At 42.9% G+C, this 26709-nt stretch overlaps 1 protein-coding gene across 3 annotated transcripts in view; it reads left to right on the top strand.

The window, feature by feature from the left end:
* Positions 1–26709, top strand: part of TEX2 (testis expressed 2) — a 116393-nt gene that overhangs the window by 39478 nt on the left and 50206 nt on the right. For all 3 annotated transcript variants that reach the window (XR_004054957.1, XM_030923048.1, XM_030923047.1), the window contains exon 2: positions 7167–8835. Coding sequence is in view for 2 of the 3 variants with exons in the window: in XM_030923048.1 (XP_030778908.1) it covers positions 7192–8835 (1644 nt within the window). In the remaining variant the exon portion in view is untranslated. The remainder of the gene's footprint in view (positions 1–7166; positions 8836–26709) is intronic.

Genomic DNA, 26709 nt, shown 5'->3' with positions numbered 1-26709 from the left:
GAGCATCTGTGCATGTGCATGTTGGCCATTTGTGTGTCTTTTTGGAGAATTCTCTCTTCAAGTCCTTTGCCCATTTTTAAAAAAATGTAATTTAATTTTAAGTTCCAGGATACGTGTGCAGGACGTACCTATGTTAACAAACATAGATAAATGTGTGCCATGCTGGTTTGCTGCACCTATCAACCTAGGTGTTAACCCCCACATGCATTAGCTATTTATCCTGATGCTCTCCCTCTTCCCACCCCCTGTCCCCTGCCCCCTGCCCCCTGACAGGCCCCAATGTGTGTTATTCCTTTCTCTGTGTCCATGTGTTCTCATTGTTCAGGTCCTACTTATAAGTAAGAGCATGCGGTGTTTTGTTTTCTGTTTCTGTGTTTGCTGAGGATAGTGGCTTCCAGCTCCATCCATGTCCCTGCAAAGGACATGATCTCATTTCCTTTGATGGCTGCATAGTATTCCATGGTGTACGTGTGCCGCATTTTTTTTAGTCCAGTCTATCATTGATGGGCATTTGGGTTGATTCTATGTCTTTGCTATTGTGAATAATGCTGCAGTGAACATTTGTGTGCATGTATCTTTATAAGAGAATGATTTATATTCCTTTGGGTATATACCTAGTAATGGCATTGCTGGGTCAACTGGTATTTCTGGTTCTAGGTCTTTGAGAAATTGCCACACTATCTTCCACAGTGGTTGAACTAATTTATATTCCCACCAACAGTGTATAAGTGTTCCTAGTTCTCCACAGTCTCACCAGCATCTGTTTTTAGTAATTGCCATCTGACTGGTGTGAGATGGTATCTCATTGTGGTTTTGATTTGCATTTCTCTAATGATCAATGGTGTTTAGCTTTTTTTCATGTTTTTTGGCTGCATAAATGTCCTTTGAGAAGTGTCTGTTCATGTCCTTTGCCCATTTTTTAATGGGTTTTTTTTTCTTGTACATTTGTCTAAGTTCCTTGTAGATTCTGGATATTAGACCTTTGTCAGATGGATAGATTACAAAAATTTTCTCCCATTCTGTAGGTTGCCTGTTCACTCTGATGATAGTTTCTTTTGCTGTGCAGAAGCTCTTTAGTTTAATTAGATTCCATTTGTCAGTTTTTGTTTTTGTTGCAATTGCTTTTGATGTTTTCATCATGAAATCTTTGTCTGTGCCTATGTCATGAATGGTATTGCCTAGATTTTCTTCTAGGGTTTTTATAGTTTTGGGGTTTTCCATTTAAGTCTGTAATCCGTCTTGAGTTAATTTTTGTATAAGGTGTCAAGTTGTTATTCGAGTTCTTTATAGTTTTTGGATATTAACCCCTTATCAGATAAATGATTTGCAGATATTTTCTTCCCCTCCATAGGCCACCCGCATTCCTTGGCTCATGCTCTTTCCTCTCATTATTTTGATGTCTGCTTCTGTTTCACATCGCCTTCTCTGAGTTTCTGCCTTCCTCTTATCTTTTAAGGGCACTTGTGATTACATTGGGCCCACCCAGGCAATCCAGGATAATCTTTCCATCTCAATCATATCTGTAAAATCTCTGTTGCCATGGAAAGTATCAGATTCACAGGTTTTAGGGACTAGGATGTGGACATCTCTGAGTGGGGGAGGGGAGGAGCATTACCTGCATACCACGTCCCTTATCTCCCCTGCCTGCCTTCACGGGAACTAGACTTATCTCTTTAGTGACTTAAGTCAATTTAGACTGTTCCTCATGTTTTCTTTTCCTTTCCAACCTTCCATCTGGTCCTATTGTTTCATTCTTTTCCTTCTCTTTCCATCTGCCTTTTCTTGCCAGCTCCACATCCACTCCTCTAGGTTAGGCATTTCTTACCTCATGCTTAGGCTGCCAGAATAGCCTTAAAACTGGTCTGCTTGCCTGTGATTCTCCCTATAGATATGTTATGTTATGTTATGTTATGTTATGTTATGTTATGTTATGTTAGAGACAGAGTCTCACTCTATTGCCCAGGCTGCAGTGCAGTGGCCCAATCTCAGTTTACCGCAACCTCCTTTTCCCGGTTTCAAGGGATTCTTGTGCCTCAGCCTCCTGAGTAGCTTGAATTACAGGCATGTGCCACCACGCCAAGCTAATTTTTGTATTTTTAGTAGAGATGAGGTTTTGCCATGTTGGCCAGGCTGGTCTCGAACTCCTGACCTCAGGAGATCCACCCACCTCAGCCTCCCAAAGTGCTGGGATTACAGGCGTGAGCCACCATGCCTGGCCTCCCTGTAGATATTTTAAACTCATCTTGATGCATACTTGTAAAAACAAGTCTATGCCTGATAATTCCATTATCCGAAGTCCTTATTTTTCTGTCATGTTCTATTTCTGCTGGTCCTTATTCTTGTTTCCTCACCTGCTTGGTTACCTTTGGTTATGTTCTTGCCATTCTTTGTATTTGAGAAAATATTTCTAGGAATAACTTGAGGCTTCAGATGAAAGTGCTTTGCTTTTGCGGGGAGATAATTTCTTCTGCCAGGTCTCTGGAGATATTTCTGGTCCAAGACCACCTTGAAAGCTCATGGTTGAGATTCCCTGGTTCTTTCAGAGGAAGCAAACCTAGGCCTCCAGTCTAAGTGAGGCCTGGTTTGCTTCTGGTTCAGCTGTTACCAGGTAGTTGTAGTCCTTTGGAGTCCTGGCTCCTTGAGGAAGAGTCTCCAGTTGGTGTTCCACGCTGGCCAGCCCTGGATGTTGACTTCTGCCCAGGAGGCTGTTAAAGTGAAAGGCCGCCAGGTATGGTGGCTCATGCCTGTAATCCCAGCACTTTGGGAGGCCAAGATGGGTGGATCACAAGGTCAAGAGTTCAAGACCAGCCTGGCCAATACGGTGAAACCCCATTTCTACTAAAAATACAAAAATTAGCCAGGTGTGGTGGCGGGCGCCTGTAGTCCCAGCTACTTGGGAGCCAGAGGCAGAAGAATCACTTGAACCCGTGAGGCGGAGGTTGCAATGAGCCGAGATTGTGCCACTGCACTCCAGCCTGGGTGACAGAGCCAGAGTCTGTCTTTAAAAAAAAAAAAAAAGTGAAAGTGTCCTTCGCCAGGCTGGGCTGTGCTTGAGGGCAAGGTGGCTTCTCTAGAGCTCATCCCTTGGGGTTCCTGTTTTCTTTAGTTTCTGCACTGTTACTCCTTGCTCAGTTCTTGAAGCTTCAAAGCCTCACAGACATCTTTTTTTTTTCCTTGAGACAGAGTTTTACTCTGTCACCCAAGCTGGGGTGCAGTGCCACAATCTCAGCTCACTGAAACCTCTGCTTCATGGGTTCAAGCAGTTCTTATGCCTCAGCCTCCCTAATAGCTAGAATTACAGGCGTGAGCCACCGTGCCCAGCCGTTCAGAAATTTTTTTTTCAATGTATTCATTGTTAGTTGTGTTCAGCAGAATTGTGGGCCTGATAATGGAGCCTGCCTTCCCAGACACCAGACTCCAGTCCTGTTTTTCCATGTTGCCTCCGCCGCTCTCATCCATTCTGGGACGGGACGTGATTAATTTTGCGTACCACTTTGATCATGTCAGACTTTTGCTTAAACACCTCTCCAGCAGGAAATGATACCTATGGGAGCCTGTCGACAACATGAGCTACAGCCCCCCTTCCCATCACAAGGCATGAGGGGTCAGTGTTAAAACCCAAGGGCTTTGTAGTCTGCTGGAACTATGGGAAAAAGAGACTGTTGAGAAGGAAGCTTTCTTTTTTGGCCTTTCAGTTCCTGAGGGCTGGAGAGAAGCTTGTCTCTTTTTTTGAGCCTGGGTATAATTGAGTTTCAGGAGTAGAGGGCAGGAGGCTAGCCATTTTATATGGTACCAGATTGTCAGATGGATAATGAGACCTTTCATTTCTCAATGCGACCAGTCACATGCTGCTGGTTGAGAACTGAGGTCTTAGCTTGTAAGCGAGCTGTCCATGACGGAGCACAGAGGGCAGGTACAAAGGCTGGGACAAAGCAGGAATAAAGAGCGTGTATGACATGTTTGAGAAGGCACCCTGCCGCAGCAGAAGAGCATCAGGCCTCAGTGTCAGGAAGCCCAAGTTGTCAGTGCTGTGCCTTTGGACAAACCATGTAGTCTTCCTGGGCTCAGTCAGGTCCTTCCTCTTGGCCTCGGCTGTCCTGCATGGCTGTGGCTGTGGGACGGTCGGCTCAGTTGGCCTTAGCAGCCAGCCATTGGGAGGACAGAGAGAAAAGGAAGCTTGGAGTGGTCCCCAGGAGGAGGCAGAGACACTGACCACTTGATAGGTTGTCTAGAGCCCAAACCACGGCCTCTGGTTCTAGTACACTCAATTACTCAGCAGTATGGGGCCTGGAAGCAGCCTTTGTTTATCTAGCCTGATCCCCTCATTTTGCAGATGAGCAAACAGAAGCCTGGACATTTTCTTGTATTTAAAGAGCAGTAGTAATGCTCCGACCTTGTGTGGCTTATTTTAGTAAAAATCTAGAGAAGTGGAGCCAGGCTTTGGTCAGTGTGGGTTTAGGAGCATTTACTATGAACCTCTGAGGCCACTGTCTGAGTGAGCCCTGGAGGATAATAACAACAGTGAGTCAGAGCCTGCCCCCATCTGGCCACCTGACACCCAGCGCTCCCTGGGGCCCACCTTTGGCTCTGTCGGCCCAGTCTGATCAGAGGTCGCTTTACCTGGCCAGTCAGGGGGCCCAAATGTGTGAAGGATTAGGCAAGCAGGGCCCTGGTGACATCCACACAAAAAATAACTCTGCTTCCTGAGCAGGTGCCAGCTTTTTGTTCCCTGGGACCTGGCCTGACTGCTGAGACCGCAGGCTTCTGAACACACTGCTGTTTTCACCCTTTGGCGCTAGACTGGGCCTGACTTTGCCCTTGGATTCCCAGGCCTTCTTACCCTCAACTGCAGACGGGCCTCTCCACTCTTTCCCTGGTTCCTGAAAGACCAACTCACTCTGTTCAACCTCAAAATCATGCCCTTTGTACTTGGGCTTATGCCCGCAGTTACCTTCATTTACAGCCACTGCTGCGGGTGAAGCAGCCTCAGAACAGCAGCGCGTTATATACCATCCTTTTATGTTATGAAAGCAATTTAAATGAGTTTGTTTTTCAGCCCACCGAGAATTATCAAATACCAAACTTTCTTTTTAAATTACCTCTATAATTTTCTTTTTAAAATGCCCTTATAAAACTAGGTGATAGTTAAATGAAAAACATATGTTGCTTCTGGTATTTTTCTTCTTACTAAGCCTACAAACTCCTTAGCTTAAGATAACAGGGAAGGATTGTCCTGCACCCAAGACTGTGTTTTTCTGGCTGCTGCCAGTTCCTGGATTTAAATTGCTTTGTTGGTGGATAGAGTTCATTCCGTTTTCCTGGATTCAGGATAGGAAAGCCTGAGGGTCACAAATGAGCCTGGACAAAACTATGTATGAATGTTTCTATGAGTAACTTCTCTCAAATATTTGATACTGAAAATGTGTAGTTTCAGCTTGAGTCCATGTTGCACCTGGACCCTTGAATGTAATTCTTGTCATCCTTGGAATATTTCCTCCTTCTAGTGATCCAGGATCACTGTTTCCCAAACCCCCCCATTCCCCTACCCGTTTTATGATTTCTTTTGTTGGTAGTATCTGTTGCCAGCATTTTGAACCTGAATATTTAGCAGAAGGCTTAAATTAGGAGCTTTTCAAATTAAAGAAATAAGGCACATAATGTTGATTGCAGTAGATTACTTGTAAGTGTGTTGTGTTGGGTTGGATACAGTCACCTGTAAACATAAACATGTAGGGTTTTAAATTTGGAAAGGACTGTAGATCTAGCTCCATTTTACAGACGAAGATACTGGGCCATCGAGAGGCCCTGGCTTGTTGAACGTCCCACAGAGTCAGCTTAGAAAGACAAGTACTGGAGATCCTATGTCCTGGGTCCAAGCTGGATGCTCTTTCCACTGCCCCACGATGCCCCGCTTGTCTCAGTGGCCTCCCACTGCTGCCCACATCCACCCTGTGTCCTGGAAACAGGATAGAGCCAGGTGGCTGCACACACCATGCCCTTTGCCATCCTCATGCCCTTGTCCCTTCCCTCTGCCTAATCATGCTCATCCCACTACAACTCACCCATCAGTTCCAAAGACCTGTTGGGTGTCCCACCTCCCACACAGGTGTCATCCTCCTCAGAACTCCTGAAGTGTGCCCTGTGTCTTGGCTCTTTTTACGTGTGTCTGTCCAGGTGTGGTCTTAATTTTTACGTAATTAGGGCTCGTGCCCAGTAAATGGGCCATAAATGAATAAAGAGAGTTGGAATGTACCATGTCACAAGGTGGGGATGGCATCTCATTTTGCTGCCCAGCCTTTCAGGTATCTGACTTTGTTCCAGCTAAGCTCCAGAAAGGCCAATCAGCTATTAAGCTCCAGAAGGGCAGAAAGCATAGCTTCCATGTCTCTCACCAGGGTCCTTGGTAGAGTTCTTGGTTGGTGGTGGGTTACAGCAGTGATACTTCATTTTCCTGACATGGGAATCTTGCCTTCAGTTTAAAATATGTTTGCTTTATCCTGAAGCCTCAGAATGTGGCCATGTCTTCATGGCTGCCTAAATACTCTGGTCTTATGGTACCTACCATTTGAGGAGGCCAACAGGTCATGGCAATTAGTTTACAGATTTCCACATTTGGATACTTTGCTACTTATTTGCCATAGCAGGAAGTTGGGAGATGCAAGCCAAATAATTGTTAGGATTGCTGTGAAAATTGCAGTGAAAGCAATACCCCTCCTGGGTTAGCTTGTTACTGCTAGAAGACCCCTAGTGAAATTTTTCTTCCAAGATCCTCAAACTCAACAGGATGCTACATTTTATCCTATTGGACTTCTGAAGCAATGCTGGTAACATCATATTGTTCAGGTATTTCAAGGCTTAAGATAGAGAATTGTTGGTAAAAATTAACCAGTTAAAAGGGAGGAAACGATTACTCAGGTATTGTGAAGTAAGACAGATTGTATGGCATTTATAACATTGGTTATGTAGTTTGCTCGTAAAAGAGTGCCTAACTGGAATTTAGTGAAAATTAAACCATTAAACCCATTGAAGTGAAAACCGGTGGACATCTGCCAAGTAAAAGCATAATCACCACTTAAACAGCTTCATCTGGGCTCCTATCTACACATGACAGTGTCTCCTGTGGAGAAACTGCTCTCTGACTTCTGGCTTTCTCACTGTTTTCACAGAGCCTGAGCCCTTGTGAAGCCGGCAATGACAAGTCTGAATGGTCGCCATGCCGAGAAAACCACTGACATGCCAAAACCATCAGCCCCTAAAGTGCACGTGCAGAGGTCCGTGTCCCGAGATACCATCGCCATTCACTTCTCGGCATCCGGCGAGGAGGAGGAGGAAGAGGAGGAGGAGTTCAGGGAGTGGTTTGAGGAGGGGCTGGATGACCAAAGCATTGTAACAGGGCTGGAAGCCAAGGAAGACCTCTATCTTGAACCCCAGGTTGGCCATGACCCCGCCGGCCCTGCTGCCTCGCCTGTTCTGGCAGATGGACTGTCTGTGTCCCAGGCCCCTGCCATTTTGCCCATCTCCAAGAACACTGTAAAGCTGTTGGAGTCCCCTCTTCCAGCAGCACAAGTATTAAGTACAGTGCCATTGGCTCTGTCCCCAGGGTCGTCTTTGTTGGGACCCTTAGCTAGCTCTCCCAGTGTGTCATCCCTTTCTGAGCAGAAAACCAGTTCCTCCTCCCCATTGTCCTCTCCTTCTAAGTCTCCCATCCTCTCATCCAGTGCCTCAACCTCCACCCTTTCCAGTGCAAAACCCTTCATGAGCCTTGTGAAGTCCCTGTCGACCGAGGTGGAGCCAAAAGAATCCCCACACCCCCCAAGGCACAGGCACTTGATGAAGACATTAGTCAAGTCTCTGTCCACGGACACTTCCCGGCAGGAGTCGGATACAGTGTCCTATAAGCCACCTGATTCCAAACTAAACTTACACCTGTTCAAGCAGTTCACACAGCCCCGAAACACAGGTGGAGATTCCAAAACTGCACCTTCTTCCCCACTGACTTCTCCCTCTGATACTCGTTCCTTTTTTAAAGTGCCCGAAATGGAGGCTAAAATTGAAGATACTAAACGACGCCTTTCAGAAGTCATCTATGAGCCTTTTCAGCTCCTTAGTAAAATTATAGGGGAAGAAAGTGGCAGCCATAGGCCCAAAGCCTTATCTTCAAGTGCTTCAGAACTCTCCAATCTGTCCAGCTTGAACGGGCACTTGGAAAGCAATAACAACTACAGCATCAAGGAGGAGGAGTGTGATTCTGAGGGGGATGGCTACGGAAGTGATTCCAACATCCCCAAAAGTGACCACCCAAAGTCCACTGATGAGCCCGCAAGAGAGATGGAACTGAAAAGTTCCCAGGGGAGCAGTCTGAAGGATTTAGGCCTGAAGACAAGTTCTCTAGTTCTGGAGAAATGTTCTTTGTCTGCCTTAGTGAGCAAAGAAGACGAAGAGTTTTGTGAACTGTACACTGAGGACTTCGATTTGGAAATGGAGGGGGAGAGTAAAGTTGATAAGCCCCCAGATGTTCCTCTCAAGCCAGAGGTGCTTGCGGAAGATGGTGTGGTCCTTGACAGCGAGGACGAGGCGGACTCAGCTGTGCAGCACCCGGAATTGCCAGTGAAGACGTTGGGCTTCTTTATAATGTGTGTCTATGTGTACCTCATCCTCCCTCTCCCCGACTATGTGAGTGGACTCTTTCTGGGAATTGGCCTTGGATTCATGACTGCGGTTTGCGTGATTTGGTTTTTTACACCACCAAGTGCTCATAAATATCACAAGTTACATAAAAATCTGCGACACTGGAACACAAGATCTCTGGATATCAAAGAACCTGAAATACTGAAGGTAAGCGCCTCCCCGGGAGCTGGCTAGTACACACACTTCTCACATACAGCTGTATTTTAGATCTGACTTGTTTTTTGGTTAGCTGTTAAAGATTTTTGTACAAGCCATGCTTTTTAAGACCTGGGGGCCACTTCAGTCTCCAGGCACCCAACCGACTGATCTGGTAAACCTCATTCTAACCCAAGCTTTGCAGATTCACAGAGTAGTTGCTGAAAGATCTCTGTGACTCTGGAGAGTAGTGTTTACATCAGTTCCTGTTCTGGTCTGTCTCTAAACTTGCTTGGAATGTGCTACTTGCTGAGCATTTGTAATGGCTGAATCTGTTAGGGTTCACTATTCTTGAGACCTTGAAGAAGGGTTAAATACTCTGAATTGCAAGAGGAGGGAAGGAAGAAGAGAAGGCAAATTAATGTCAGCTGTTGGCCCTTGCTAGCGCTCCTTCCTCTGCACAGTGGGGAATGGGATGGAGAAAGAGATGTCTCCTTTCACTGCATATCAGATGTCAGGCTTTTGGACCTCCTAAGGGGTACCTGGGACAATTCATTGGAAAGCAGGAAGAAAGTGTGAAAACGTTCATCTAGTTGTCTAATCTATCAATTGAGACGGAGTCTCACTATGTTGCCCAGGCTGGTCTCAAACTTCTGGGCTCAAGTGATCCTCCTGCTTCAGCCCTCCAAAGTGCTGGGATTACAGGTATGAGCCACTGCGTCCAGCCTAGAACTTCTATTTATTATTATTATTTTGCATATTAAAATTTCTGGTTATGTGTATACACACTATAAAAGTACACAATTAGAGCTTATATAGTTTGTAAGTTACATGCACGCACACATTTATGTACAGTATCCAAGGGGGCATTGGTTTCAGGACCCTCCAAGGATACCAAACTCCATGAATGTATAAGTCCCTTATATAAAATGGCATAGTATTTATATTAATATATAACCTATGTTCATTCTCCTGTATACTTTTAAATCATCTCTGGATTACTTATAATACCTAATATAATGTGAATGGTTATTATACTGTATTTTAAAATTTGTATCTTTTTTACTGTTGGATTATTATTTTATTTTATTTTATTTTTTTGTTTCATTTTCAATCCAAGGTTGATTGAATCCATGGATACAGAGGGCTGACTGTATATGTTTTTAGAGATAAGGTAGAGAGCCAGAAAAGTTTAGAGATCACTGCTTTATAACAGTTATCTAATTCAGCTTCACAACCATCTAGGGGTTTGATGCTTCCAATTTTACACATGAGGAGATTCAGGCTCTGAGAGAGGTGGTCATTGTCCAAGGTTTCTTGGTACTTAATAAGTAATAGAGGCCGGGCGCGGCGGCTCACGCCTATAATTCCAGCACTTTTGGAGGCTGAGGCAGGCGGATCACTTGAGGTCAGGAGTTCAAGACCAGCCTGGCCATCATGGTGAAGCCATGTCTCTACTAAAAATACAAAAATTAGCTGGGCTTGGTGGCATGCACCTGTAATCCCAACTACTTGGGAGGCTGAGGCGGGAGAATTGCTTGAGCCTGGGGCTGAGGCTGCAGTGAGCTGAGATTTCGCCACTGCACTCCAGCCTGGGTGACAGAGTGAGACTCTGTCTCAAAAATAATAATAATAATAATAATAACAATAATAATAAAAGTAATAGAGGTAGGATTTGGAGACTTCGTGTGTGCTCTTCCTGCTTTTCCCATGACACCTCTGCGGAAAGTTCATGCCTAGACCTGCCTAGAGAATCCCTTGTGTTATAGGAGATGTATGAAAAGGAGAACTTGGTTTCCCCGGAGCAATTTTGAACCTTAATTATTGGTTTTAATCTTTAGCTTTTCAAGTTCAAAGCTTGTTTGGCTTCTTGGTTAAATTAAAGGTATTATTCTCCCATCTATTTAAGTGAGAATGCTCTAAAAATGGCAGCATGATGTCTCTTTATTGGGGAAAAAAAAAAGCCAGGGGTTGGGGAGAACTCTTTTAGGATCCAAAATAATATTTGTTTTTAAATTTCATTGACTTTTTTCCTTGTTCAAAGAAAATACATGGTTAATGTTTTAAAAACACAGGAAACCCAAAGAAAAAAATAGATAGTTTTGATCACACTAGTGGAAGGGAATTACAGTTAATGATTTGGTATATATCCTAGTTTTTTGGGTTTTAAAAATTTCTGCATATATGAAGATAAACACCACATACATGCATACTCACCCACTCTTTTTGTTTTGATTTAATAGGATCATATATTTTGCAGTCTGACCTTTTTTCTTTCTTTCACATGGCAATATGTTATGACACTTTCTTCTTTGAGAGAAGCTGATGTTGAGTCTTGTGGATGTGACACCCTTAAGCTTAGCATTAATAAATGAAGTGGAGCAAAAATGACTCATGCGTGGTTACTAAGCTTTTTTTGATAGGGTGGTGCTGTGACTACCTGAAGTACATGCTCTCCGAGTTAGTGCTAACTTTAGTAAGGAAAAATTGCACTTATACTAACTCCAGTACCTAATGACTGACTGTGGCATTCAGTTTAAACTGGTTTGAGCACTGACTTGTCTTAGGAAGACTTTAATTTTAATCCAGTCAATCTTTAGTGTTTTTTTCCTACCCTCCTCTCACATGTAAATTCTTTAGTGTCAGTCCAATCACTGCAATATATCAAGAGTTTACTAACTACACAGGGTGCTGATGGAATGGGATTTTAATGTTACGGCACGGCCTGGTTGCTTTGATCCAATCACTGGAAGAATAAAGGCAACACTGTGATACTGAGTACTGCAATGGGCTAAGTGTTGGGTGTATTATCTTATTCAATCCTCATCACAGCCCTATTCAGTTAGCGTACGTATATGTGCTCATGCAGATGGAGGCGCATGGAAGTTAAGTTACTGCCCAAGGTCACACAGCTAGTGAGTGGTGGAGCCATGTAGGACAGTGTTTTCTTTTAAGGAAGGTGTTTTGCCCACAGTGGCTGGGGTAAATGTATTTGCATTTTCCTTGTAGAGAACAAGTACTTTAATGCTTTCGTAGACTGACACCCCTAATCCAAGCAAATTGTCGTAGACTGAGCATTTATTCTTCCTGATTGCTGTTTGGACAACTCTGATCACTTTGGTAATTCTTTTTTCATTCTTAGCCTTAACTTGTTTAGAATGGTTTCATTACTAAAGAGGGAAAGTATATTTTAGCCTGAAGTCTTGTTGGATATGCAGTGTTGTTTTTAGAAACTGGGCTGAATGCGTTCTCTATTTAGAAAAGGGACACTACTCTGAATTAGAAGGGTGTGCTGTCTGTTACAAGCTAATTTCAAATGCAAATGTTCTTCGGACTTAGTTAATTTTACTGAATGGGAGAATATACTCTTGGGAACCATTTTTAAACTATGGCACTTTAAAATATTTAGCAGCATTGACATTAACTTTAGGACCCAAGTTGATTGTTACCTGTCTTCCCTAGTATGCCATAAGCTTCATGAATGCATAGGCCGTGTCTATCTTGTTCATCTTGTATCCTCAGCATCTGCCATGTATTAGGTATGTGATAGGTAATTGTTGGCTGAATGAATGGGTAGATGAATGAAGGAGTGAGACTTTATCAGAAAATTTAAGCAGTGAATTGGTTTTGACCCTGTCATCTCCTGGTGACATTGCTTTTTAAAATAAATTCCTGGCTGGGCACAGTGGCCCACACCTGTAATCCCAGAGCTTTGGGAGGCTGAGGCAGAAGGATCACTGGAAACCAGGAGTTTGAGACCAGCCTGGGCAATATAGCAAGATCCCATCTCTACAAAAAATTTAAAATAATTAGTCAGGTATGGTGGTGCATGCATGTGGTTCCAGCTACTCAGGAGGCTGAGGTGGGAGGATCACTTGAGTCCAGGAGTTTGAAGTTGCAGTGAGCCATGATATCACCACTGTACTCCAGCCTGGGTGACAGAATGAGACTCTGTCTCTAAAAAAATAAATCCTTGATACTTGCTTTAAAAAAAAGTTAGGGTTTGATAGGAGTGTGATCTTTTAAGAAAATGAAAATAATGACTAAAAAGTAAAGCTTTTGACTGGGCGTGGTGGCTCATCCCTATAATCCCAGCACTTTGGAAGGCCAAGGCAGGCGGATTGCTTGAAGCCGGGAGTTCAAGACCAGCCTGGGCAACGTAGTGGGACTACCATCTCTATAAAAGTTTTGTTTAAAAAGCCAGGTGTAGTGGTGCAGCCTGCAGTCCCAGCCACTTGAGAGGCTGAGGCAGGAAGATCGCTTGATCTCAGGGGGTCAAGGCTGCATTGAGATGTGATCACGCCACTATACCCCAGCCTGGGCAATAGAGTGTGACCCTGTCTCAAAAAAAAAAAAAAAAAAAAAGCCAGTAAAGCTTTTCCTAGGCTTTTTTTCTGAAAATGGACAAGCCAAGACAGTCCATCTTTAACAGGATTTGAAGCTTGACATTTGTTGCTTAGAAATCGACTGGTGACAAGTCTGCTCTCCTGTCACCAGTGCTCACGCAGTGCTGCCCACCTGAATGCAAAGGGAGTAGTAGAAAGGCAAATACTGGCCAGGCGCAGTGGCTCACACCTGTAATCCCTGCACTTTGGGAGGCCGAGGCGGGCGGATTACGAGGTCAAGAGATCGAGACCATCCTGGCTAACACAGTGAAACCCTGTCTCCACTAAAAATAGAAAAATTTAGCCGGGCATGGTGGCGGGTGCCTGTAGTCCCAGCTACTCGCTGAGACAGGAGAATGGCATGAACTCAGGAGGCAGAGCTTGCAGTGAGCTGTGATCGCGCCACTGCCCTCCAGCCTGGGCTATAGAGTGAGATTCCGTCTCCAAAAAAAAAAGGCAAACACTAAGTGGAGGATTGGAGAAATGGGCAGTGATGAGTTCTAGATTTCCACTCTGCCTCCAGGTTGATGGCTTTAAAGTGATGCAGGAGATAGGCCTTGGTTTCTTTATGAAACAGGCCTGTGAACCTGTTTCTAGGGCAAGCCAAAAGAGCCACTTCTTTAAAATAGTTTGATTTCAGGGGATAAGTGAGCTGGTTTGAATTATTTTGTGTACATCTGATCCAATTTAGTTGGTGTTTACAGAGGATGATGCAGTTCTTGAGGGAAGGTATGGAAGCATTTTTAAAAAGCGCACTAAGGCCGGGTGCAGTGGCTCACGCCTGTAATCCCAGCACTTTGGGAGGCCGAGACGGGCGGATCACGAGATCAGGAGATCGAGAGCATCCTGGCTAACACGGTGAAACCCCGTCTCTACTAAAAATACAAAAAATTAGCCGGGCGTGGTGGCGGGCGCCTGTAGTCCCAGCTACTCGGGAGGCTGAGGCAGGAGAGTGGTGTGATCCCGGGAGGCGGAACTTGCAGTAAGCCGAGATCGTGCCACTGCACTCCAGTCTGGGCAACAGAGCAAGACTCCGTCTCAAAAACGAAAACAAAAAACAGAAAAAAAAACAACAGAAGAAAAGGCTCACCAATATGGGAGACTATAATACCTTCCTGCGATCAAGATCTCTAAGACAGGCCCAGCCCAGGACTAAGATCCCATATACTTTATGCCCTAAGTGGACTCCATGTATGAGCCGTGAACCAGTCAGGCCGGGAACTGGGTGCTCAGGGACTGTTTTAGGAGACCATGTGGTTTTGAACCTCTGAGCCATGTAAGTTCTCACTGATGGGTCCAGGAACTGCTTGCAGCCAGACTGGACTGAGAGTCTTGCTGCTTTACTGGTTCCATGAACAGTTCAAGGAGCATTGCAGTTTTTCTTCTGTGTAACTTCACATGATGAGGAAAGACTGGAGAAAAGGAAAGCTTTTGTGTACTTTTTCAGGGCAATTTTTTATTCTGTCCTCACTGCAGACATATGTATTTATATATGATGCTGCAGCAGTGATGCATTTATGGGATGATAAACCAAAAAGACCAATTTGCAGCCAAGTAGTAGCTAATCTCAAAGACTGTTGTGTTGTTGTCTAGGCCCTATGGTACTCCACCGTCTCCCCCTCTGAACCCAGCTGATCAGCAGCTGTACTGTCTGGAATATAAGTAAAAAAGAGGCTGGGTATAGTGGCTCACACCTGTAATCCCAGCACTTTAGGAGGCCGAGGTGGGTGGATCACCTGAGGTCAGGAGTTCAAGACCAGCCTGGCCAACATGGTGGAACCCCCCCCATCTGTACTAAAAATACAAAATTAGCTGAGCGTGGTGGCGGGTGCCTGTAATCCTAGCTACTTGGGAGGCTGAGGCAGGAGAATTGCTTGAACCTGGAAGGTGGAGGTTGCAGTGAGCTGAGATCGCACCACTACACTCTTATTGCCTGGGCAACAAGAGTGAAACTCCATCTGAAAAAAAAAAAAAAGTAAGACCTCTATGTGGCCAAAGAGCTGTCACAAAGTCCACAGAAGAACTCTTAGGACCTCTTCCAAAGCTGTTCTTAATATGTTGGAGTTCATAGCTGATGAGATGATGAGAAGCAGCAAATAGGAGAAAGGTTGCCACAGGCATTCGACAGGAAGTGGCATGTGAATGCGTGAAACCAAAGGCCAATACCAAAATGTGAGAAGAAGCTCACAGGACTTAGAGCATGGTGGGCTGGGCAAGTTAACTCAAGGTAGAGAGCCTCATGTGTGCCACAGACCAAGAGCATCCCTGTAGTGACACCCCCTGTGTGGTAGCCTTCTGGAATTCTTATGTTGGGTGACTGGCTAGATGCCCTAAGCTGGGGACCTTGGGAAAGGGTGGGTTTGAGCATGGGGAAAATGAGGCATTTAGAGTCAGGATACTACACTTGGCATGTTTGCTTAGCCAAATCGGATGGTCCCTTGCCCAGGATTATTTTTAATTCAGAGCCATTCCTGTTGCACACTAACTTTGTACATGTTTTTAATGAAAAGCTTCCTGAAGATTTCATAAAGGTCTTGGATTTATGTTTGAGTATATGGCTCAGATGCAATTTTGAATTATATTCTTGAGCAAATTCTTTATCTCAGATTTATAAACCAGCAGCAGCATATTGGTTTCCAGAGTGATAATCTGTCTCTTTTTTAAAGATACAGACTGCAAGTTTGACTAAAATTATATTTAGGCCATTGCAGAAACTAATAGAAATGAATTTTGGAGAACATTTTTTTCTTTAGGTTGTGTCACATGTAGATATTTAATAAGAGGGATAGTTTTTAAAAATAATTAGGTTCCCTGAATGTAGGCTTTGGTTTTGATATATAAAAGAATAACTTTGGGGGGAGGACATGATCAATTTTGCGAAGAAATTCCAGTTTGTAAATTTAATCTCAATTTCATGAAATTCTTTCAAGAAATTAGAGTAAGCAAGTCTTTAGGCGAAAACGGCCAGTGCATGCAGCCCAAAGAGGCTTGGATTGCTTTTTGTGTCGGTCTCTCATAACCCTCGGTAGAATAAGGACAAGAAATGTGAGTGCATTTCTTTCTACATTATACTTTACTGAAAATATCCTGCCCTTATAATGAGTTACCTGAGTTTTTATATATGGTTTTTACAAATATGGCTATTTCCCAGTGCCCCTTGTTGTAGAATAGTTTTCAGGTGAGATGTTTGTTTGTATGTTTGTTTGTTTTGCCTCGCTCTGTCACTCAGGCTGGAATGCAGTGGCACGATCTTGGCTCACTGCAACCTCTGCCTCCCGGGTTCAAGTGGTTCTCCTGCCTCAGCCTCCAGAGTAGCTGGGATTACATGTGCGCACCACCACACTTGGCTAGTCAGGCGAGATGTTTTGATGCAGGCAGCCGTCACTTACTAGAAGGTACTCCTTGTGTTGAAGTTGGAGAGGCAGCTGTGTGGAACATGCTTCCTGAATCCCATAGGAACAATATGGTTAAGGATGTCAGGTAGTCCCAAAATTACTTTTTTGAACTTTCATTTTTAAACTTTTTATTGTAGAAAATATAAGATACAGACAAAAATAGAGGCAATAGTAAAATGAACTCCCCATGTGCCTGACACCCAATTTCAACTATTGTCAACATTTTGCCAGTTTTTCACTCAATTCATTAACTTATGTAAGCATAGCTAAATTGTAATTCTGGTTACCTATGTATAAGTACAGTTTCTAGCATCCTGAAAATGCCTCTGAACTCTGTAAGAAAAGTACCAAAAACATCGAAGACTCTTATTGTAATTATTGTTCAATAATCAACTGTTAAGAAGAGGTTTGCTGTACTCCAAAGATGAGTTTGCCAGCAAGATGATTCTAGGGCATGAGCATGTTTTTGTGTGGGTGCCCAGGCCATAGTTGTTGACTCACTGTTCTCATTCCATCGCTTCTTTCAGTGGCATTCAAATGGGTTGCAGAAGACATTAATTAAGAAAATAGTAAAGTTTCTATCTGTATCAGTCTTTGCTCTTTCTAGTTAAGAAAGTAAATAAGCCTTGCTGATATTTAACATACAGATGACCACATATTGACTTTTGGCCAAAAACCTTGGAAATTATTAGTAAGACTCTGAAATACGGATTTACACTCAGGATCATCAACAGTGATCCTCACCTTGAGTGTATGTGTTGTGCCTTAAGGTGTCAGCTGAAGGTAGTACATAGCTGTCATACTGGAAAAACTAAAAATTATCAAAAGGATAATTATTTCATCTTTTGCTCTTTATTTCTATTCTGTATACTTTTTATAAAAGCTATATATATTGGAACATGTGTATAACTTATAAGTAAAGGTATGTATTTGTACATACCCAAAAAGTTGTTTGATAGAATGTGTGATCTGAAAAGTGGCAGAGGCTACTAATTTATTTGCTTGCTGATCTATTTATCTTACAATTTTAACCCTTGTTAATATGATTTAATGTTTATCATGTATTAATATAACTCAGAACTTGGTCATTTCAGTGGTTCATCTGAGATCATTTTACCTTTCTAATTTGAGTCCACCTTATCTCCTGTTCTGTTACTGTCTGCCAGTGCATTATAATTTCACAAATGTTCTGTGGCCACCTCAGTTTGGGAGAGTCTGCACTGGAGGATAGGAGAGCAGGATAAAGCTGTGGTATTAGCCCTGACTCCAGTGCTTCTAGTGTCACTGCTGGGAAGGTGACCTTGAAGCAGGCAGTTGGAGGATGTGGACTGTATTGATGGCACTTCCCTCCCCTCATGGGCCTCCTCCCTCCCTTCCTTCCTTCCTTCCTTCCTTCCTTCCTTCCTTCCTTCCTTCCTTCCTTCCTTCCTTCCTTCCTTCCTTCCTTCCTTCCTCCCTCCCTCCCTCCCTCCCTCCCTCCCTTCCCTCCCTCCCTCCCTCCCTCCCTCCCTCCCTCCCTCCTTCCTTCCTTCCTTCCTTCCTTCCTTCCTTCCTTCCTTCCTTCCTTCCTTCCCTCTTTTCGATGTTCTTTATAGTGTCTTTGAGCAGCATTTATTTTCAGTGCTGGCTCTCTGCTTAAGGCTATCATTTACAGTATACATTCTGGATGTCTGTGGGTCTGCTTGTCTTTCATGGGTAAAATCAAATTTGTATCTCAAGACCTATAAAGTTTATTAGACTGTGCTGCCCCTGCCATATTCTCAAACTCCATGATCTATGATACTGTGTTTATAATACTGATGATGCCAGTTCTAAACCATTAATATATCAAAAAAGGTTTAGGCCTGGTAAAGACAAAATCCTGCTTATGTTTTAGTTTTGGAGACAGAAAGTAATTACCTTTTTATGTGCTTCAGAGATGATTTTCAACAGGAGTGTCCTCAGGCCCTGGTTCTATTCTTGTGTATAGGATTTGCTCCTTCCCTGATACACTTGATGAAGGAATGATACAGGGATCTGAATGACAGGTGGACTGAAATGCCAGCACAGCCACATGTCAGCAGGGGTGAAAACATGCTGCATTGTTACTGCTGTCAGCCAGGCATGCAGCGCCTGAATTCTCATCACTTCCTCGGGCTATAGGGCTGGCACTTTTCTCTGGTCAGCTCAGCATCAAGCTGAGCAGTAGAGCGCTGGCCTTGAACTTCTGATTGGCACTGTAACTGAAACCACGGTAGTAGTTCTTCCAGACTTTATTATTTGCAAAAGGTTAATTGTAGCTTTTAATCTTTTAAAATATTAAATGGGCCCCTTTATAGATTGTGGTTTTGTACTTGCAGCCATACATGGCTTCTAAATCCAGCAGAGAATGGAGAGAAACCCCTGACCTTTTACAAATGCCATCACAGGACCAGTCTGTGGGCCAGACAGCTGCAGCCTGGCTGACTGGGTCATTGTCCCCAGCGGGGTGCACTGTGTCCATTTTAACAGCTTCAGCTTCAGAAAGAAACAAAGCTTGTCTGAGTCGCTTTGGTGTGGGTTGAGAGCATCTCTGAGTGTTTTTGGTTGAGCTGTTGAAAGGGAATGTTGCTAACTGTATGCATCTCTCTATACCCATTCCCATGTCTCGTAACGAGGTGGGATAAATACTTTACTTGGTAAGAAATTCAGGGTTAAGAATTTTAGAACAGCTGAGCAGTGGAGAGTTGGGCACTATGTGGAGAACAGGGTGAAGACCTTGGAGTTGCTTGCTGCTCTCAAGATTTGACAATTGCTGAAATCTGGAAATTTCATTTGCAGCTTAATCCGGGGGCTTGGTCAGATCCTGGGTGGGGGAAAATGGCTGATTAATGGTATCAAAAGGTGATTAGGTTTGCACTGGGAAATTGCTTTCTGCAAGAGCTACCTGGTTTCAGGTCCATAGGTGAGTGAGGGGGCAGAATTAGGGAGGCTTGGAGGAAAGTTGTGCCTCAGCCTCTTGTCCTGAACCTCCCTAAGGCCAGTGTGCAACCTGGTTTCTGACAATGGGGTCAAGTAGCAACTCCTGTGATCCTCTCAAGATTTCCTATCAAAGCCTGTAATGTTCTGGAAAGAGCCTTAGACAGGGGGCAGAAAACATGGGCTCCAGTCACAATACCCCTCTCTGCTCTAGATAAGACTTAGCTCATCCCATTTCTGTCCTGAAAATCTTTGGTTTCTGGGGTTATTTTCTTGTTCTGTGCTATTTTGTGCATTTTTACCTCGGTTTTTCTTTTTGAGAAGAATGACCAAGTCTTCTAAGTAATCTCTACAGCTCCTTGCACTTATTAGGGTGTCAGCTTCTTCCTTTGCTTGTTCGTCTCACGTGGTTAGCATGGTACTTACAGGCTCTGAGGGGCTCGCCAGCCTTCCTGCTTGCTCCTGCTTTCCATAGATTTCATTTAATCCTCACAGCCATCTCTGAATTAGGCTTCCTTCATGTATTCAGTCAACAAACATTTGTTACAGTTGTGGTTGGCAAACATGATGATCCCTGCTCTTGTGGAGTTTGTAACTCGGTTTAGTAAACCAGGCAGTTAACAGATACAGTGATGGGAGAGTACCAGAGAACTGAGCCTAGGTGAGGAGGGAGGCTTCCTAGAAGAAGTGTCGTCTTTGCTATGACCTGAGGGGTGAGTAGGCACAAGCCAGACTGCAGGTTGGGCCGTGCTGTGGAGCTGAGATAGCATCCCACACCTAGAGTCAGGAACACTTGGTTTGAGTCCCAGATTTGCCACTCTCTAGATGTTGGAAGGCAAATCACATCCCCTCTCTCACCACTTTTCTTACTTGTAAAATCGTAGGCAATTGACAGAAATAACAGGAGATAATGCACCTGGGGTACCTGGGCCATAAGATGAGCTTAAATATCAGCCATTGTTATGAATAGTAATATTAGTGTTTTAAAAAACCATATGCTTATGATTTCTTTATAAACTCTGAACAAATTGTACCTTAATCAACGTCAGTAGGGGAAAAATCATTATGGCTTGAGCAGAGGGTGAGGTGTAGGGGCCAGGGAGGCATGAAACTGGGCAGTAAGCCACCTGGACCCTTTCACAGGTGAGCAAAGCAAGTGTCTGAGGGATAAGCATCACCTACCCTGGCAGGAGGTAAGTGGTGCAGGCATGCTTGGAACCCAGGTCTGTCAGATTCTCAGTACTTCTGCTAAGGTGGGTGAGTTGGTTTCAGTGCATGTGTTTTGACCAGCAGTCTTTTGTGTAATTGGATATGATCAGTGTAGGGTCTCATTTAGGCTAACAAATGATTGTTCACAATAAACGTGTAATTCAAATCCTGATTTGTGTGCTGTGTTTGTTTTTTAGTAGCTGTGGATTTTAGCATCTGATGAATCTTTAACACAAAGGCAGGAACATGGTAGTTCAGGAAGGAGGAAATTTGAAGATAAAAGGGAAGGAGAAACCACAGCAGCTGGTGATTCTGAAAAGAAGGGGGTAGGGAGAAGAAGGGCCAAGCCAAGTCCAAGCAGAGTAAAGGAATCTGGGCCCCCTCCAGGCTTTCCCAAGAGAAGGAAAGCATCTCCTAGATTCTCTTTCTATGCCTACGTACTTCTTGCCTCTCACCTCTACCTCCTGTAGTACAGCAGGTAAGGTTTTGTGCTTTTGAACTGTGTAGGTAGGACTTGAAACTCCCTTCTCTCTCTCACATTCCTCTGAATCAGGTTGTTCTGGGATTCCTGAATTTGGCAAGTGGTAGAGGATGACCTTTATCTGTCAGAGCTGTCAGCAAAGAAGGTAATTGCATGCTCATCTCAGAACTGTGCCCATGTGTGAGCACACAGGCTGCAGCCAGCAAGAACTCCACAGTGGCTGTTCTTCAGCTAGGTTGGTAGCTCAGGCTTCTGGGTTGAATGCCTGGCTTTGTGGCTAAAAACCAAATCCCTGAAGCACTGCGGAAATGGTTGCTCTTGTTATCCAGGGACAGGAATTTTCCTAGGAATAATAATTAAGCAGCAGTTGGTTAGACTGAGGCAGAGTAATGGCTCAGCACCTGAAACTGTCTGACCTGTGAACAGATGAGCAGATGTATTTGTATCTCATACATGCCTGTATGTCTTGTTTTGTTTTCTAAATCTAAAAATCAAAGGAGTAAGCTAAAAAAATTGATACGTTTGTTTATTAATTGAGTATCTTAATTTTCATATAGAACTATGAGTTTTTCAAAAGCCTTTACGTAGAATACTCTTATTAATATTTCTGAGTTTTTAATACTGCAGGTTAGCTTTTAAAAGAGATTTTGAATTTCTACAATAGATGATTTCGTTAGGTGATTACTTAGATTATCTTCTCTCATTTAATTGTGGAAAGCATCTAATAAAATGGCAGAAAACTGCCGTGTACTGAATGACTGTCTCTTATCACTAAGACTGCGTATGTTGAAAGCATGCACAAGAAGAGAAAGGAAGGCTTTGCCCATTTCTATTCATAGTCGAGCCAAAGGTCTAGGGCTAAAAAGCTGAACCCAAGAACTGGCCCTGTACTGTCTCTGATACACTAGTCCTAAGCCCTGTGTAGCTGTTAATCCCTTGAAAACTGTAGGTAGTTGGAACCGAGATGTGTTCTAAGCGTAAAGTACACACTGGATTCTGAAGACTTAGTATGAGACAGAATGTAAAATTCCAGTAATAATTTTTAATATTGATTACATGTTGAAATCATAATTTTGATATGAATTTAAATAAAATACATTGTTTAAATTAATTTTACCTGCTTTTTCTTTTTTAATGTGGCTCCTAGACCATTTAAAATTACACATTTTTGGCAAGGCACGGTGGCTTACGCCTGTAATCCCAGCTATTCAGGAGGCTGAGGCAGGAGAATCACTTGAACCCAGGAGGTGCAGGTTGCAGTGAGCTGAGATCATGCCACTGCACTTCAGCCTGGGCAACAGAGCAAGACTCCATCTCAAAAAAATAAAATTACATATTTTCATGACTCACATTTATAGCTCACATTATATTAATATTTCCATTGTGCAGCACCTCCCTGGACAATTCTGCATTTTCTGACTTAGGAAAGACAAAATGAAAGCAATTGGAGAGAAACAACCTTTTATCCCTAAGTTTCTCTTATTCATAAATCAGATAATTTATCTGTACAATCCCAGGAGTTTCAAATAGGAAAAATTCCCACAGCTTATATTACTCTATTTCCCAGAGACTGTCCTTTTCTTGGAGAACAGTTACATATAATATAATACTTGTCTTTTTTTTCTCCTTTAGCCCTTTTAGTCTGGTGGTGAGTGGTTGATAAACATAATGCAGGGATTTTTGTCCAAAATTCCAGTATCATGTTAATCCTTTTCTTCTCTTTTGGTGCCAGTATCATGTTAATTCTACTGGCTTTTTTTTTTTCTTTTTTTTTTTTTGAGACAGAGTCTGGCTCTGTTGCCCAGGCTGGAGTGCGGTGGCCGGATCTTAGCTCACTGCAAGCTCCGCCTCCCAGGTTCACGCCATTCTCCTGCTTCCGCCTCCCAAGTAGCTGGGACTACAGGCACCCGCCTCGTCGCCCGGCTAGTTTTTTGTATTCTTTTAGTAGAGACGGGGTTTCACCGTATTAGCCAGGATGGTCTCGATCTCCTGACCTTGTGATCTGCCCGTCTCGGCCTCCCAAAGTGCTGGGATTACAGGCTTGAGCCACCGCGCCCGGCCTCTACTGGCTTTTTTTTACATGTATCTGTAATTTTATGTACCTGGAAATAACGAAAAATATTTTATATGGAGATTTGTTGCAGTAATGTCTATCTTATATCAAATTGTGATTATCACAATTCAAAAACAGTCATTAAATAAATGTTGAGCATCTCAGCTTAGGTATTAAGATGGACGAAAGTATCACACATAATCTGTATTCTCAAGTAGCCTCTACTCTAGACAGGAGACACATCCTCAGAGTGAAATGATTCAAGAAGAGCAATTGCATGCAGGGACTGTATGGCCAAATGGCTCATAAATGACACTGATAGCAAGTAGCCGTTTTAATCTCACAGAGTTCTCATCAGCTCCGACTTCCCCCGCTTCATGGATTCTTCTTGGTTTTAATAGCTCTGCAAGCACAAACAACCTCTGAAGTATCTTAGAAAAATGATTATATCTGCTTCAAGTTCTTTATTAATCTAGTTACCTTTAGAACTTTAGCCCTAGTAAACCTGTTATATATGTAAGACAGTATTTTCTGCAACCAAATTGGGTAAGAAGAAAGCTGTGTATTCTGTGTCAGGAGATCTTTAGTGAAAATGGTTGTGCTTAAAAAGACAAATGTATTTATAGAAAACCCCACTCAACAGCAGAATGCATTTTTTTCGACTGCACTTGGAACCAAGATAGACCATATAACAAGCTTAAAAGAATTGAAATTACACAAAGCCGATTCTCTTTTACGAAATTACACTAAAAAACAGTAAGAAAGATATCTGAAAATTTCTCAAATATTTGGAAATTAAGCAAAATACTTCTAAACAGCCTGTGGACCCAAAGATAAAGTCATAAGGGAAAATAGAAAATATTTTTAACTGAAGGAAACTGAAAATACAACCTATCAGAAATTGCAGGTAATGCAGTACCTAGAGGGAAATTAATAGTATTAAAAGCTTGTTAGAGGATGGGTGTGGTAGTTCGTGCCTGTAATCCCAGCACTTTGAGAGGCCAAGCTGGGAGAATTGCTTGAGACCAAGAGTTCAAGACCAGCCTGGGCAACATAGCAAGACTCCATTTCTACAAAGAATTTTTTTTAAAAATTAGCTTGATGTAGTGGCACATACCTGTAGCCCTTGCTGCTTGGGAGGCTGAGGTGGAAGGATTAATTGAGCCCAGAAGTTCGAGGTTACAGTAAGTTATGATTGTGCCACTGCACTCCAGCCAGGATGACAGAGAAAGACCCTGTCTCATACATAGATGATAGATAGATACATACCTACATACATACATACATACATACGTACATACATACGAAAAGAAAGATTTGAGAGAAGGACAAATTACCAGTGTCAGGACTGAAAGAGGGGCATCACCATAGACACTACAGATATTCACAGGATTATAGGGAAATATTGCAAACAACATTATGCCCAGAAATTGGACAACACAGATAAAATAGATAAACTCTTTGAAAGATACAAACCAAAGCTCACTCAAGAAGAAATAGATAACCTAAATAGTCCAATAGCAAGTAAAGATGTTGAATACATAGTTTGGAACCTTTCTGCAAGGAAAACTCTAGGCCCAGACAGTTTCATGGGCAAATGTTATCAAACCTTTAAGGAAGAAATATTCATTCTACACAAACTTTCAGAAAGTAGAGAAGAGGGAACACTTCCCAAATGCACTTACCTGCATTTTCTGAGGCTCATAATACCAAAAAACACTGCAAGAAAACTGTAGCCTATTTTCCCTCATGAACTTAGGGGGACAAATGAACAAAATATCAGCAAAGTGTTATGCTGGTAAACTGGCTCTCCAGAAAAAAAAAAAAAATCTTGATTTGTACTATTCCCTGATTCCTGTGATGTAGAAACTCCCACCATTGCCAGTTGCAAGCTACCAACGTAAAGTCACTGAACACTGAGTTGGGAAGGGATGTGTAGAATATGTTCCTGTGAGCTGATACAGCCCAATTTCAGCACCTCATGACTCATACATCCTTAATCCTGAGAATGCAAGACTGGTTCAACATTTGAAAGTCAATGAAGGTAATTTGCCATAAGAACAGACTAAAGAAAAAGACAAACTGTGAGCCAAAGAAAGTACTTAGTTCTACATTTAGCAAAAATACACCCACCCAAACGGATGCTCTGACAATACAGTCCACTTCAGGGCCCACTGTGATCTGTAATTGTCATCTTTTTCTCTTCATTGTTCTAATTGTTGCTGTTTCCTCACAAACACCTCTTCCCATGGCCACTGCTTGCTCACTCAATATTGTTGAATTGATGCTGCTCCTGTCCAGTGATTCACTGGGAGGAGGGAGAGATCCTCCCAGCTCAGGCCAAAACATCTACTGAGGTCTATGCATCCATATAATTGGCTCACAAGTTTCACACTCTTTTCCCCCATGACAAAGAGAGACGTTTGTCCATTTTTCCTTGCACTTCACACTTAGGTACTCTTTTTGTGACAACTTTTCTCTATTATGTTTACTCCAGTGGGGTCACAGGATAGGTAAATGAAGACCTAATTTTCTACTCTTTTGGAGGCACCTTTGGATCAAGAATCCTGTCCTTTTAAAAAATCTTTGTCCCAGCTCCTAACCTGTTACTTTGCACATAGATTCGATGCATGTTTTAATAAAAGGATGAATGAATAAAAGAATTCTAAGGAGTCCTCATTTTCACAGGCTTTCAGTTCAAGACTTTAGTGTGAGACTCAAATACTTAGCATGGAAATGGCTATTGCTTGAAAAGAATGACAGTCCCAACTCCCATGTAGTGATCTTTAGCATCTCTCTGCTCATTACAAAGACATGTAGTTTTTAAAAGTTGGGGAGAGTAGGAAGATATCAATTAAAACTCCCCAGAGAACTTCTTTTGTGAGATCTGGGCTACTGATAACCTTTAAAAGTATTTGAGGCAGGAGAAGTGTTCAGTGATGAATGATGAGGACAGCTGTGAGATTAGCTTTAACACAGTGCATAGTGTATTAGGCTTTTGTGTATGTATTTTTTGTCTGTACATTTCAATGTTTGCTCTTTTAAAAAATCATGTAACAAAAAATCACTTATGTCCAATTTGGCAGGAGGACCTGGAGCACAATTTTACCCATGTAAGTTACTATGTATCTTTGAATTTTGATATATTATTGATTATATTTACGATTTATTTAATGCCTAATTCTCAAATCATCTGCTTTACTGTATGGTTTCAATGAGGTACATGTTGCAGTGCGATAGAAGTAGAGAGGTAGTTGTTCTCTGAGTCCTGTGGTAACATGAATTAATGCCTGAAATTTCAAAGATTGCAGCTGGGCTGGGAAGAGCATGTGTTTGACTAATTAAGAAGGCCAGACTGGGGGCGTTAATCACCCCAAAGGAGGTCAGGCAGAGAAGATTGTTCATGTGACATGAACAAATCTTTTG

Source organism: Rhinopithecus roxellana, chromosome 19 (assembly GCF_007565055.1).
Source record: "Rhinopithecus roxellana isolate Shanxi Qingling chromosome 19, ASM756505v1, whole genome shotgun sequence".
NCBI lineage: Eukaryota > Metazoa > Chordata > Mammalia > Primates > Cercopithecidae > Rhinopithecus > Rhinopithecus roxellana.
The sequence above is the reverse complement of the archived record's forward strand: the minus strand, read 5'-3'. Positions and strand labels throughout refer to the sequence as shown.